Source organism: Syngnathus scovelli, chromosome 22, assembly GCF_024217435.2.
Source record: "Syngnathus scovelli strain Florida chromosome 22, RoL_Ssco_1.2, whole genome shotgun sequence".
Lineage (NCBI taxonomy): Eukaryota > Metazoa > Chordata > Actinopteri > Syngnathiformes > Syngnathidae > Syngnathus > Syngnathus scovelli.
In genome coordinates, this window is record NC_090868.1 from 6,704,365 (window position 1) to 6,718,109 (window position 13,745).

General features: G+C 39.3%; 1 protein-coding gene across 2 annotated transcripts; it reads right to left on the minus strand.

The window, feature by feature from the left end:
* Positions 1–123: 123 nt before the first annotated feature.
* On the minus strand, positions 124–13,152 carry tmtc1 (transmembrane O-mannosyltransferase targeting cadherins 1). Of its 2 annotated transcripts, none has more exons than XM_049761363.2 (19): positions 12,716–13,152; positions 11,017–11,194; positions 10,327–10,400; positions 9,354–9,530; positions 9,158–9,239; positions 7,074–7,177; positions 6,126–6,204; positions 5,096–5,217; positions 4,815–4,982; positions 4,447–4,560; positions 3,957–4,100; positions 3,583–3,691; positions 3,111–3,213; positions 2,904–3,039; positions 2,609–2,753; positions 1,964–2,101; positions 1,530–1,652; positions 1,278–1,355; positions 124–1,150 (listed from the first exon to the last, which is right to left on the minus strand). In XM_049761363.2, the coding sequence occupies exons 1-19, from the start codon at positions 13,009–13,011 to the stop codon at positions 1,025–1,027; spliced, it is 2,496 nt and encodes an 831-aa protein (XP_049617320.1). In that variant the 5' UTR covers positions 13,012–13,152; the 3' UTR covers positions 124–1,024. The 2 variants fall into 2 exon arrangements, with proteins under 2 accessions (XP_049617320.1, XP_049617319.1); XM_049761362.2 differs by having other exon boundaries at positions 6,015–6,204.
* Between the last annotated feature and the right edge of the window lie 593 nt (positions 13,153–13,745).

Here is a 13,745-nt window from a genome sequence, read left to right on the forward strand (position 1 = left end):
ATTTATAAACCAGACTGCTTCACTTCACTTGTACCAGTAGTGCCCATCTCCAACATATATCCTTCCAGTAAATATTTGTATTTGTCCTCTACAGTGTTGATGAGCAGAACAGCAAGATCACCATTTACTTTTAAAGTACTTTATAACATAATCTGATATAGACTTTCAATTTATAAAGATTACATTATAAGAATTTACATAAAATGATACAGAGTAAGAAGTGTTTTGTAATATAGTATTTGAAAATAATAAAGAAAATAATCTCATGATACTCTATTGAGCTTAACTGACAAAAAAAAATTTAATTTGTTAAATCAGCCCAAGTAAATGAATTCACTATCTTGTACTAGCTTCTGTGACTTTTTCCCAAGAAAAAAGACATTTCAAACAGAAAACAGTTCTAGGCCTCTCAGTCCGAACATAAAAAAGGATTCTTATGGGGTTCAGTTAGTTTTCTTTATATGTGGAGTGCAGTCTTACCTCTAAACCGAAAGTACCTCAAGATGACGTTTCTCAATAATTGCTGGTATTTAAATACTGACATTTCAGAATACACACAAGTGTAGGAAAATTAACTGGACGAAATGGGATTACATTGACATTTTTTCATTCTTACAGAACAAAATAAAAAAAATGAACAACCCTGCAATTGCTTGGCGATCTGTCCAGTCAAACCTGTCTTTTTCACTTTTACAGTATAAAACAGGTTTAAATCTGTCTCAAATACAAGTGACCCCCAAAGTAATCTATGATAGTACTATATATTTTGTCCACCTGTGTACATGTTTTGGTATAGCTCATATAGAGTGGACAATGGCTATATTGCACCCGTTGTTTCCAAGATACTCCTTACTTAAAATGTTGGGGCTCTTCTTGAGTCCGATACCAAGTAGTCCTTTTCCTTCTTACACACTGTCATCACACTTGTGACCAGCAAGGCAGGATCCCAACTGCTGCAAAGCCTAGCAAAGGTCAATCTGTGGCAAATCTTGTGAAGTTGCAAGGACGAATCAAGTAAAGGGGACTACGGAACTCCTGTCATCCTCCTCTCAAGCCGATCCAGCTTCTCCAGATTTTCTTTCAGAAGTTTGGACCCAGGATTGAGATTCAATGCTCTCTGATAGTACATGCGGGCTGCTGTATAGTCTCGCTGCAGAAACATGAACAGACCCACATACTTTGATTTAGGACATATTTGTGTTTAAAAATGTTGGAATGGAGCTGTGAGAGACAGAGGAAGGATATTATCAATTTTATTTGGACGAGAGTTTTTATACCTTGATATGTTGAATCCCTCCCATGTTCATCCAAGCTTGTGACTGATCTGGGTTGAGTTCCACAGCAAATTTATAGCTCTAGTGAGGAACGTAAACATTGAGGTAGATATTAAGAAGAATGGCTCCACTGACCAAGCAGCACAATGACAAAGTGTGCTTGTATGGACATCTGAGTAACTCTGAGAAGATTGTGAATTGAAACAAGAATCAGTCTGTAAACAACAGAAGTACACAAAAGGACAAGAACGGTACCTCGAAAGCTAGGTCCAATTGGTTCATCTCTCGTAGCTGGTTTCCTTTAGAGAAATACAATTCCGCTCTCACTGCAAGATCACTGGGATTCTGGTGTAGAGCGTTGTTCAGAGCTTCCAGAGCCTGACGCAAACAGATAAAGCCACCCATTTATCGTCATGGTCTTTAACAATTTTATTCTCTGCTGTGCTCTCATAACAAAACTGAGAAAACAAAATTAATTGCCGCACTGGCAATCCAGACAGTTGTGATGGATATGTAGGATTTTAGGGCATTTTATTCATTATGAACGATCATGCCTACGACAAAAATTGTACAAAACTATAAACAGTAAACTATAGAAAAGGAGAAACAAATATACAAACTGAGTTTCTATCGTAATTACTAAAATGGAACACATCTTCAACTTTTGAATAATTGAATATACTGCACACCTCTGTGTGGTTGCCTTGCTTGCTGTAGATAGAAGACAGGAGGCGGTAACATTCAATGCATCTGTTTCCTCTGGAAATGATGTCCCGGGTCATTTTCTCTGCGTCTTTTGTATAGCCAGCCATGGCTAATACTTGCGCCTGGATGGAAACACAGACAAGTCAAGATGCCATACAGGTTTATTGTAATGTGTTGACTGTCTATTGGAAGGTTATTGGTTAAGCTGATAACAACCAGACAGTACTTTCTTGTGTAATGCTTTCTTCATTTAAATATTATTTTTACAAATTGCGGGTTACGTTGTTGTCGCTAATGCAACAATTGCATGCCGATATGCAATTAGCTCTGTGTGTTTGTGTCTCGAGTAGTTGTGGTGGTCGCAGTCAGTGTTGTTACACTTATATGTAAAAATATGTTTTACATGGTACACGTATTGAATTGGCCAAGCCTTGGAAGTGCAACTCGTCAAGTTGAGGGTATAGTAGAAATGACAAAAAGAAGTTTTTTAAAGGAACAGCCCCACAGTTGTAGTTATCACATAAGCTAACATCTAAGCTAGCACCTTCAACTTCTTCCTCAGAATTATGGGAATCATCTTAAAATGTGATGAAACTATTTCTGGATGTCGTGCTTATGTGTATGCTAACCAGTGCTAGCCGAATGTCAGTGTTCTCTGGCTGTAGGCTAACAGCCTCTCTGTAAACATGCAAGGCATCATCGTAGCGGCCAGTGTTGTAGTACAGCGCCCCAAGTGGTGCGAGAATCTCCACCTTCCTTGTCACTTGAAGTGCTCTGCAGGGAGGTGTCAAGGATCATGGTTACTAGTTAGAAGCTGTTCAGTTTGATAATACAGTTCCTTACTACCAGCCCCTCTTACTTTTAAGACAATCTGCTATGTGCTTCTTTAATTCATCTGACAAAAAATACTATCAATTTAGGTACCTTTTATACCAGGACTCTGCCTCTTTGTTCAAATTGGAAGAGCGGAGAAGGCGGCCCAGGTTCACCATCGCCACATAATGAGCTGGTTTAAGTTGAATTGCCTGCTGGTAGTGAACAGTTGCCAGCTCCTCCTTTCCTATGGAAGAGGAAGTGTAAGCAGGAGTCAACAGTTTTTGAGAATGTTCAAACTAAAAATGGTTACTTTACCAGTATCCACCAGAAATACCCCATAGTTATTATGCAGGTCTGAGCTGTCAGGACAATTCTTGATACCATTTAAATACATATCACGGGCTTCAGCGTAGCGTTTCTGTAAGAATGTAGATAGAGAGGACTAAATTAGTGCAAGCTGTCAGCGTCAAGTATTTTGTTTATAAAAAAAAAAAGACTATTTAATGGTTTTCTTTTGCTAATTATGCTTCAATACCCAGACTATCTTGGCAGCAATTGTGCCCCGCGTACGGAGAGAATATGAAAGCCCCACAAATTCAGGTTTGAGCTGGGAATGGACTCTAAGTGCTCTTGAATGTAACTCCAACATTACCTATATGAATCAAAGTTCCCCAAAATTTTAGAACAGTTGAATGAGGCTTGAAAAGAGTCAAAAATTTGACTATTTAATAAACTACCACTCAGTACTCACACAACAAAGGTTTTTTGAACTGTACTAAAAATTTACCTGGTCAGCATAGAGTGATGATAGACTGGAATAAGCATCGGCGAAATGTGGGCCATAGTTAATGGAATTCTTCAGCAGTACTTCTGCTTCTTTCTCCTTGCCCTGTGACCTAATTAATAACATCATCATCATAATTATGTTCATAATCCCAGGCCAACTTTCACATCATTACAGACTCCACAGATACTCCAAATAAATTAACCTCATTCTTTTTGTACCAAATATTAAAAAAAACAGTGGACAATAAAAAAACAAAAAACATTTCCTATTAATTTCCAAATGCTGTACACCAGATAGTGCTTGTCCCATCACCAACTTCTTTAAGGGGCAAGGAGAAGCTGAATAAAAAAAAAAGCTTAAAGAGTGTGACTGACTTGAGGAGGTTTCCCAGGTTGAAGAGTGCTCGATTATGTTGAGGATTGATGTCCAGTGCGCTCCTGTAGTAGCGCTCAGCCTCCTCCAGATTGTGTGTCAGAGTGCCGAGGTTGTTCATAGCACTGGCATGGCGGGGGAACAACCTGAAAATTAAAGGAAATTTCAGAAAATGTATTATCGAAAAACAAAGAATTATGTTTTGTTAAATATTTTTCCTTTTGTTTTAATTTGTAGTTTTTGGTTAAAGAAAGAAAACATCCTTCAGGTCATTCAAACAACTTGAAACTGACAACAACAAAAATCTAAACTTAAATTACCACAGTATATTACAAATATGTTTGGTTTTCTTATTTGTTGTGGCTTAAAATTTAAATGACCCTAATCAGATTTGATGCTTTCATCACAGAATTTCCGCAAAATTGTTTTGCTTCTCTTTCTGAGACATTGCAATGAAGATGCATTAAATACATACATCGGTCAGAATCGAACCTGAGAGCAATGGTGTAGTGATAAATGGCTTCTTGGTGCCGAGTGCTGTCCTTTAGAAAGTTTGCGTAGTTGTAGTGCACTTTGGCATTGTGAGGAAGAGTCCAGATACCAGAACTGAAACAAGGTGAAGAGGAGAAATAATTATTTACAGCCACCAAATAGAAAACATTCAAAATAAAACAATGATTCCAAATTCATTTGCTGTCATTCATATTTGAATGATCAACAAAAAAATATTATTATTATTATTATATTTATAATTAACAACATGAATGACGCTCAGAGCACAGATTCTAGCCAGATGAAAAAAATATATATATTTTTTTTCTATCATTACCAGTCATATAGTCTGTAATTCACGCACTCACCTGAAGAGAGCCTCTCTGGAAAGCCAGACTTTATTCTGCTGAACCGTCTTCCAGGAGAACAGCAGTAGCAGCAACAGCATGGAGGCACTAAGGATTGTGGTGCCAAAACGGCCCACCAAAGAAGAGAGACGACTGAAGCCATGAACCACCAGGATACAGTAACCCATACTGCAAGAGCAAAATTGGGAAGATGAAATTAATCAGAGAAAGAAAATGCAAAGCTGCTTCTAAAGAAAGTTGTTAGTTTTAGAATTTAATACAAATTTCTCAGAGATACTCACCTAGGCATGTAAAGAACCCTTTCGGCCACAACAAATCCCACCCTGAAGAAAAGGTTGCTCGCAGGAATGAAAGGAAACACTAGAAACAATAGTCCCATCAACACCTCCTTACGCTTTTGTCTCTGTGAAAGAAAGTATTCCCCATTTACACCTAATCACGTCAAAGCCTAAAGGTAAGAAGAGCTACGAAGCTGATACAGATTATTGTTAGCGGCATCAAAGTTACCCAAATGTCCAACAAAGTGTTATTTATGTTGATCAATTTGTCTGCTACATGCGCTACATCCAAGGATCTGCCCACAACTGAATTAAGTGTTATTTGGTTTTGCCTCCACAAGTGGAAAATGCATTTTAATGCGTCTTTATAGACAAGTGGTTGCTACCACAAAAAAAAAAGAAAAGAAAATTAACAAAATATTGTGGTGGAAACAAACTAGGGCTAATCCTAACACGAGTTACAATGAATTCATCGACACACACAGTCGAACAAATTCACGACATCCATCCATCCATCCATTTTCTATACCGCTTGTCCTCACGGGGGTCGCGGGCGTGCTGGAGCCTATACCAGCAGTCATTGGGCAGTAGGCGGGGGACACCCTGAACAGGTTGCCAGCCGATCGCAGGGCACACATAGACGAACAACCATCCGCACTCGCGCTCACACCTAGGGGCAATTTGGAGTGCTCAATTGGCCTACCAAGCATGTTTTTGGTAAGAGGTAGGAAACCGAAGTGCCGGGAGAAAACACATGCAGCCACAGGGAGAACATGCAAACTCCACACAGGGAGGGCCAGAGGTGGAATTGAACCGGCACCCTCCTAACTGTGAGGCGGACGTGCTCACCAGTGCTCCACCGAGCCACCCTAAAACCCCCGACAATAATAAAAAATATAATAGAAAAGAATATGTATTTTACCTGCAATGAATGGATACAGTGCAGACAGAGGGCAACCATCACCACAGCTAGTAACACAGTGGCCATATTGCGAATGTCACTCAGCGACTCAACAAGAGGGATACTACCCACTTGCCAGTCATAGCACAGCACGACGGGGGCCATCAGCAACCAGGTGTTGAAGTACAGCAGGTAAGAGTAGGTCAAAATTCTGAGGAGAGGTAAACATGGAAAAGAAATGGATGGATAGATACGCAACAGGCAGAGAGATAGATTGAGGAGACAATGAAAACAATATCTTGGTCACAATTGCATGTATTGTTGTAGCTGCTAGATTCGGTTGCTACAAGTCTATTTCCAGGCTTTTTTATAACAACATAGTCAACATTTTTTACATGATACCTTGAACGCAAACCCCACAGTACCAGCTAAATACTCAAAAAGGTCCATCCTCCTGGGTAACGCAAGGCCACTATTTCTTTTTCGGTTTCCGTTTGCCTGCTACTTTGATGGGCAAAATTGAACACGCTTCAATTTAGCACAGTTCCAGCCCGACATCTGTGAAAAGTGACTACCCAAGCACTTAAAATATACAATTAGCAATTAGCATGGTTTGTAGCTTCTTCGCCACCATGGAAGCAGTGATTAGCAACTCCAAAATGTGTTTAGCCGCACGAGTAGCGAGCTGAAACTTATTGCTAGCTAGCTTGTCAGAGTAAGTAGCACAAAGTAGTACAGCAGTACCTTACTCGATTAGCTGTCCTTGTTATGGGGGGGGCATTTTATTTAATGGTATTGGTGCTTGGTATCAGTATCAATGACTACTCTAGAATTGAGTGCTCATACTGGTATATGTCTGAATTAAAGTGGTATCAAACAACCCTAGTTGTCAGCTTTATTTTGTACATTTTTGGAATGACTTTCCTGTTTATGTATAGATTTTAAGTTTGGTTTGAATCAATTGAATGCAATACTATTTAGTGTTTTGTGCATGTATGTGTGTATATATTACAAATATACAACTGGAATTAAACAACACATTAAAAAAAAAAGATGTAACTGTAATTGTGTATCACTGACCTGGTAAGAAAATAAGGTGCAAAGGATGCAGGATTGTCCTGTTCAGAGAAATGAGGCATGGAACCTCCCATTAACCATAGTCTTAATGATACAGTGGCCAATACCTGAAAAAGGACAAAAGTAATTAAATGATGCAGTCGCAAATATGAGACATTAATATTTGTTCACATTTATAGTAAAATGGCTGCACCAAAAATATATAACAAATTTGCTATGACTCACAAAACAGTAAAACCCGTGGCTATGCTACAAACATGCCACTGATGAGATAATAGCAATTCCAAGTTTAATTTATTGGGCCAATAGAGATGAAATAAAGCCATGGAGACGTATCATGGAAAAGCCACTTTTTTTGCTTTTATATTCATTTTATTATGTACTTAGAGTCTCCAAGATTGTAGAAAAGTGTAATCTATCCCTCCAGGTGCTGCAGAGATTCTTTTATGATCTGTTTGTGGGCTATCTTTTACTCCATTCAGTATTCTTCATTTTCTATTACGTATTTTTATTTATTACATCACATCCATTGGGGCGGGACTACCAAACAAGGTAATGGGTGTGGCAAAACGGTTTCGCAAATCCGCCATCTTTATTACTTGGAGAGACTTTTGTAGTCCAAACAACTCAAGAATGCCAAAGTGGAAAGCTCAAAATGTTCTGTTGTTGGATGCATAAATCCACACAACTCATTGCACCGCCCCCCAGCATCAGATCCTCAAAGAAGTGCCTGGTCAAATTTCATTTTTCAAGCAGTGTTCCTAGTACATCTGTGGGCAAAGTCCTGCTTGTTCAAGGACGAATGTTTCAGAAATAACAGTAAAGCGATAAGTTTGAGATGACTCAAAAATAATAAACTGTATTTCACTTTCATATTATTTTGGAGCTGTGCGCTCTCTATTTTCACTTCTTGTGGGTGTATTTTGAGTACTTGTATCAGATGAATTGCATCGAAGGTGCTGAATTATTCTTGGGGAACACAATGTGTTGAATGCATTCATTAGCTTCTCGCTAACGCTAGCATGAGCTTACTGGTTCACCTGACTGCAGTGGCTTGTTTACAAGACGTGTTCATAAATATTGTGAGGGGATTTATTTTGTTACGTGTTAGTACGTATGTATGATCAATCAAAACGTTTGCGGCACAAGTAAACGCGACCTCGGCTAAAAAACTACAAAAATGTCTGAACGTAAAAGGAGGTGTCCATCTTGTGGCCTGGAGGGAGTGGGGTGTATAGTATCTAATTTCCATTTAAAGAGACTGCACCAAAACGGCTTGCTCTGAGCCGCACTTCAGAACAAGTATAAAAGGGACCTGTGATACTATCAAAACGAGGAATTCAGACATAAGCATTGCTGTTCTACTTTATATAAACCACAACTGAATGAATAAAACTTAAAACAGAACAATTTATAAATGTGATACTGTATTTTTCGGACTATAAGTTGCTCCGGAGTATAAGTCACATCAGCCATAAAATGCATAATAAAGAAGAAAAACACATGTATAAGTCGCACCGGAGTATATGTCGCAGTTTTGGGGTAAATTTATTTGATAAAATCAAACTCCAAGAATAGACATGTCATTTTGAAAGGCAATTTAAAATAAAAATAGAATAGCCAACAACAGGCTGAACGGTACGGTATACTAACATTACATAAACACATAAACAAGGAACTAAGAACGTGCTTGACATAAGATTAGGAGTTATTCAAATAACTATAGCATAAATAACAAGTTTAACGAACCATCCGTGTCACTCCAAATCATTAAATCCAACGAAATCTTCATTCTCTGTGACACTTATAAACAACTCCGCTAACCCCGGAAGTAGAAGATGCGCCGCTTCCTCTTCTACGTGGCTTATGTCAGACTCATCGTTAGTTGCAGTTCCAATTATTCCACAGGCATAGAGCGCCTTCCTGCGGTTTAGTGTGAAAATAACATGTGAAATTGTATTTGTGTTATTAATTTCACATGTAAGTCGCTCCTGAGTATAAGTCGCACCCCCGGCCAAACTATGAAAAAAACTGTGACTTATAGTTTAGAAGATACAGTATGTAAGCTTTAAATAAAAACTACTTACGTAGCTAGAGACAACACAGGCTCGTTTGATGAAGGGTTTCCAAATCTGGAGTAGTTGTCTAACGCTAGTTCCAGACAGGTGACTGAGAAAGGGATTTAATGATAGATGTTACAAAGCAGTAAATGGTCAAGCTTCTTAAGTAACTATAGTGTTGGCTGGAAGCAGAATGGCTGGAAGCAAAATGTTCTGTGCTTACCGGAAGAGGGGCTTGCCGCAGAGCACAAGAGCGTCGTAAAATATGCAAACCCCGAACACTGTGATGCCCGTCTCTTTCACCAACATGGCACAGGTACCCAGCAGTAAACTGCCGAGCAGGGACCCCACTGATACTGTTGAGGGTGTTGAGTCTTCGGATGCGTTCCCACCAACACTCCTGAGAGGATAAGAAATGGGAGGACAACACATAATGTTTTATGTTGGCATTTTTTTTATTTGACAAGAAATGTAACTTTCTAACTGCGTGTGTGTAACTGTGTAACTTTATACTAGCTTGGCTAAAATAAAAAATGAAGAAACCAAGGCCGAAATCCAAGACATTCAAAGAATTAAGGCGACATCTCATGGAAAATCTACTTTTTTTACTTTTAACATCATTTTCTTGTGTATTTGGAGTCACCAGGAGTGTAGAAAAGTGTAATATATCCCACTAGGTGCTGCAGAGATAATTTTATGATCTGTTTGGGAGGCTATTTTTTACTCCGATCAGATTTTTCAGATTTTTATTATGAATTTTTATCTATTACATCACATCCGTTGGGGCGAGAAAAAACAAACAAGGTAATTGGTGTTGCCAAACGGTTTCGCAAATCCGCCTTGTTTATTACTATGAGACTTTTGTAGTCCAAAAACGTGACTCACGTGCTCGTGATGTTCTCAAGCTGGTTCATCACTTCTTTTTGATTTTATCTTATTCACTATAAAATGTAAAAATGCAGTTATGCTGACAATTTAGTAGCCATGGCTCATTCCTCCACGTCAATAGGAGGGGTCTGGCTTTGGGTCAAAGAATCAAATGGGGGCGGGATTAGTGAAATGAGACAACTTTTAAATTTGGCTAGGTTTTCTATACAGTACAAGATCTGTCTGATAAAATAAGCTTTATTTGAACTGACCATAGCGTACTGTAATTTTTAGGGGGAAAACGTTAGCATTTCGTGAATTCAATTTACCTTATATAGGAAAGGAATGCTAGCAAGAACAGCAGACAAGCAAACAGATCAGCCCTTCCCACTATTCCAGATACCTGCAAGACAAGATATTTAAAATTAACCCCAACTTTTGTGCATAAAATGCATGGAAATATTCCCGCTTCACAATTACCCATCAAAGTCTGGATCTTTCACTGATATTTTTCGATTACAGGAGAAAAAACACTTTGAACACTGCTAGTCAGTCACTAATATGCTAATTATACCAAACTAATGGTTTTAATTCCATTCACTTTACAAAGCATGAATCCTAAAGAGATATAAAAATGTACCTTACTATTTTCTTTCTAGTTCTTTATACATCATTATTTATATAGCGGACGCTAAAAGAAAATACAAGCAGCCCAAAATTTGAAAATAAATAAATAAACTGATTTGAATTTAAAGAGGCCCAGATATTTCAGATGGCGTGTCAGGGACATTGAAAATTTAAAAATGATTGGAAGGACACAGACGCAGAATACTGACCAAATGCCACATGAACACTTGGAAAGCTAAGCCCTGTGTTAAAAGTTGTTTTTCATTTCGTTGTGCAAATTTCAAAGGTTATAGCACATCCATGTAAATTATTTAGGTCAGTTTAGTTGACACAATTTTTGTACGACTTTGCGTGGTTATGCTGATTAGAATTTGTGTACATTATGAACTCACAGCCTCGGTGTGCACAGGGTGCACGGCAAACAGGACGGACGTGACGAAGGCCAAGTGCGACTCTTCAAACACACACCGTTCACACGTGTGCATGAGCACGCAGGTTACGGCGCAGTGCAGACACACATTGACAATGTGGAAGTAGAGAGGTGTCATGCCACCAAGAAGGATATTCAACCTGATAGACACAGAGAGGGGGAATTAAACAATAAAATGTCATTTTCAGCTCATTTTACAGAGATGAAATGTATTTGATTGAATATCCACTAAATATAAAAAGTCTACACACCCCTGATCAAATGCCAGGTTCCTGTGATCGTAAAAAAGAGAGTAAGATAAATCCTTTTAAAACTTTCATTGCCTATAGCCTAAATATAAATAAATAAACAACTGAGATAATGCAGTTGCACATGTGTGCACACGCTTATAAGTGTGAACACGACTGCTCCAATTTTTTTTAATTCAATGTTTTACCAGGTAAGTCAATTGAGAACATTTTCTCATTTACAATGATAACCTGGAGGCAAGGTGTGTGAAGTGTCTTGCCCAAGGACACGACACGTGACTGTGACAGAGCTAGTGTCGAACCGCCAACCCTCCGGTTACTAATCGACCCGCTCTAGCTCAGTGGCCTAGTAGTAGAGTGTTCGCCCTGAGACTGGAAGGTTGTGGGTTCAAACCCCGGCCGAGTCATATCAAAGACTATAAAAATGGGACCCATTGCCTCCCTGCTTGGCACTCAGCATTAATGGTTGGAATTGGGGGGTTAGATCACCAAATGATTCCCGAGCGCGGCACCACTGCTGCACACTGCTCTCCTCTCCCCCAGTGGATGGATCAAAATCACATGTGGATGGGTTAAATGCAGCGGACAAATTTCACCACACCCAGATGTGTGTGTGACGATGATCATTGGGACTCTGGGAACTCTACTACCTGAGCCACGGTCGGCAAAATTATTCAATCTTATCTTATCTTATTCAACTTAAAATTGAATGGGAGTCTGTCACTATTAAACGTGCCTCTGATTAACCCCAAACAAAATTCAGATGTTCTAAATTATGGCTAAAAAAAGTTAATTGCATTACAACACAATTATCCCGCAAGTGTTTGGGATATTCTAAAATGAAAAATATTCTATCTTGCCACCCTGGCTCATATCCCAGACATATGAAGAAAAATCTAAAGTCACTACTTGCCAGAAATTCCTGCTGCTCCTACACCGTTGCGGTCAGGCTTTTGGCAGTCTTGCTTACGTTTTTCTTTTATTTTTTTTTTATCTTTTAGAGGATTGTCCAGTTATTGATGACATTTCTGTTGTGCCATATTTTCTCCACTTTATGATGGATGCCTTCGCTATGTTCTGTAGTATGTGTACTTGAACCATAAGATGCCTCCCATGTGACTTTAAAGATGTCAAGTAAAGACTTTTTTTTTTTACCAAGGCTGATGCCACGTCGATGCCAATGCAGCATCTATGGTACATTTCAATAAAATAATGCAAAGGGGTTGTGACGTGTGAAGAGATTACGGCATCGGCGCTGCCTGACGTCATACTGATCGTGGATTTGTGACTTCGTGAAACAGCAGCTCTATACTGTAGACTAATAATGCTACGTCGTACGTTCTCATTTCAACACAATTAAAATGGAACCAAATTAAATATAACATTGGTCTTGAAAGAGTGTGGGGAACTCACTTAAAGGTGAGAACGCAAAACGGTCTGTAGGATTTGTGGCTGGAATTATCCGACATCTTCTTGCCCCAAAAATCGTTGGTGAAGATGTTAGGGAGACTGGAACTCGGTCGAACGTCCGGGTTGTTGATAATTGCCCAAACATCGTCGTGCACCAACTCCCCATGGAGAGAGTTGCTGTAACATAACACACACAGGGTCACCAAAGCCGCACAGCGACTCGCAGTCCACACCGTCAGCTGCCGGATGGGGTTTGACGGATGCTGGGGAGGTTTTCGCTCTTTTGCCGGGGATGTCATGTCAGCCCTGGTTTCTCCAAAGGCGCATGTGGGCTGCAAATTAGTGTGGGGGCACAAAAAGATTCGTCCATTCCGCTCGGCAGGGAGTGTCCGTGAGAGAGGTGAATTTAAAGAGGACAGTTTGTTGGCTTGTGCTGCCTTCAGGTAAATTTGGAAAAGAGCGTTGCAAATGCTGAAAGGTGTTGAAACGTGATTATATAACAGAAATGCATGTAACAAATGAATTCCTTATTCCACAGGCTGAGCGGTGAGCTAAAAAGCACTTGATTGTGCGACTAACGTGAGAACACAATCCTAATAATGCTTAAATGTACGAGTTTGAACTGTTCAGGAAGCGCACATCAACATTCAAAACCCGCCTTCACACGCATGCGCGTGACTGATGACGAGTGCGTCAGTGAGCATATGTAAACATTGCTTGTGATGGAAAGAAGTATTAACACATTGTAAAATTGTAGTCGCCTCAAATAAAAATAGTTACATTCTTATACTGATGGGAAAATGGGATAAAGAGATGACAATCAGATCTAAAGCAGCAAACTAATCAAATACAGTCTGCTCCCGCTATTCCCGGCCCACAAAAAGCGATAATATTTTTGAAATTTCAAAAACACTGACGAACGTTAACATTAACACTGAAATACGTCTAAATGTTTCAGTGCTGGTGATGGGGAATGGAAAAATACTATTACATTCTTATACTGATGGGAAAATGGGATAAAGAGATGACAATC

Excerpts from the sequence above, each read along its gene's own strand:
- tmtc1 (XM_049761362.2), bottom strand. The coding sequence starts at position 13,011 with ATGACATCCCCGGCAAAAGAGCGAAAACCTCCCCAGCATCCGTCAAAC. Across the intron at positions 9,240-9,353 it reads TGCGGCAAGCCCCTCTTCCG|TCACCTGTCTGGAACTAGCG; the intron begins GTAAGCACAGAA and ends TCCCTTTCTCAG. Across the intron at positions 1,356-1,529 it reads AATTGGACCTAGCTTTCGAG|AGCTATAAATTTGCTGTGGA; the intron begins GTACCGTTCTTG and ends GTTCCTCACTAG.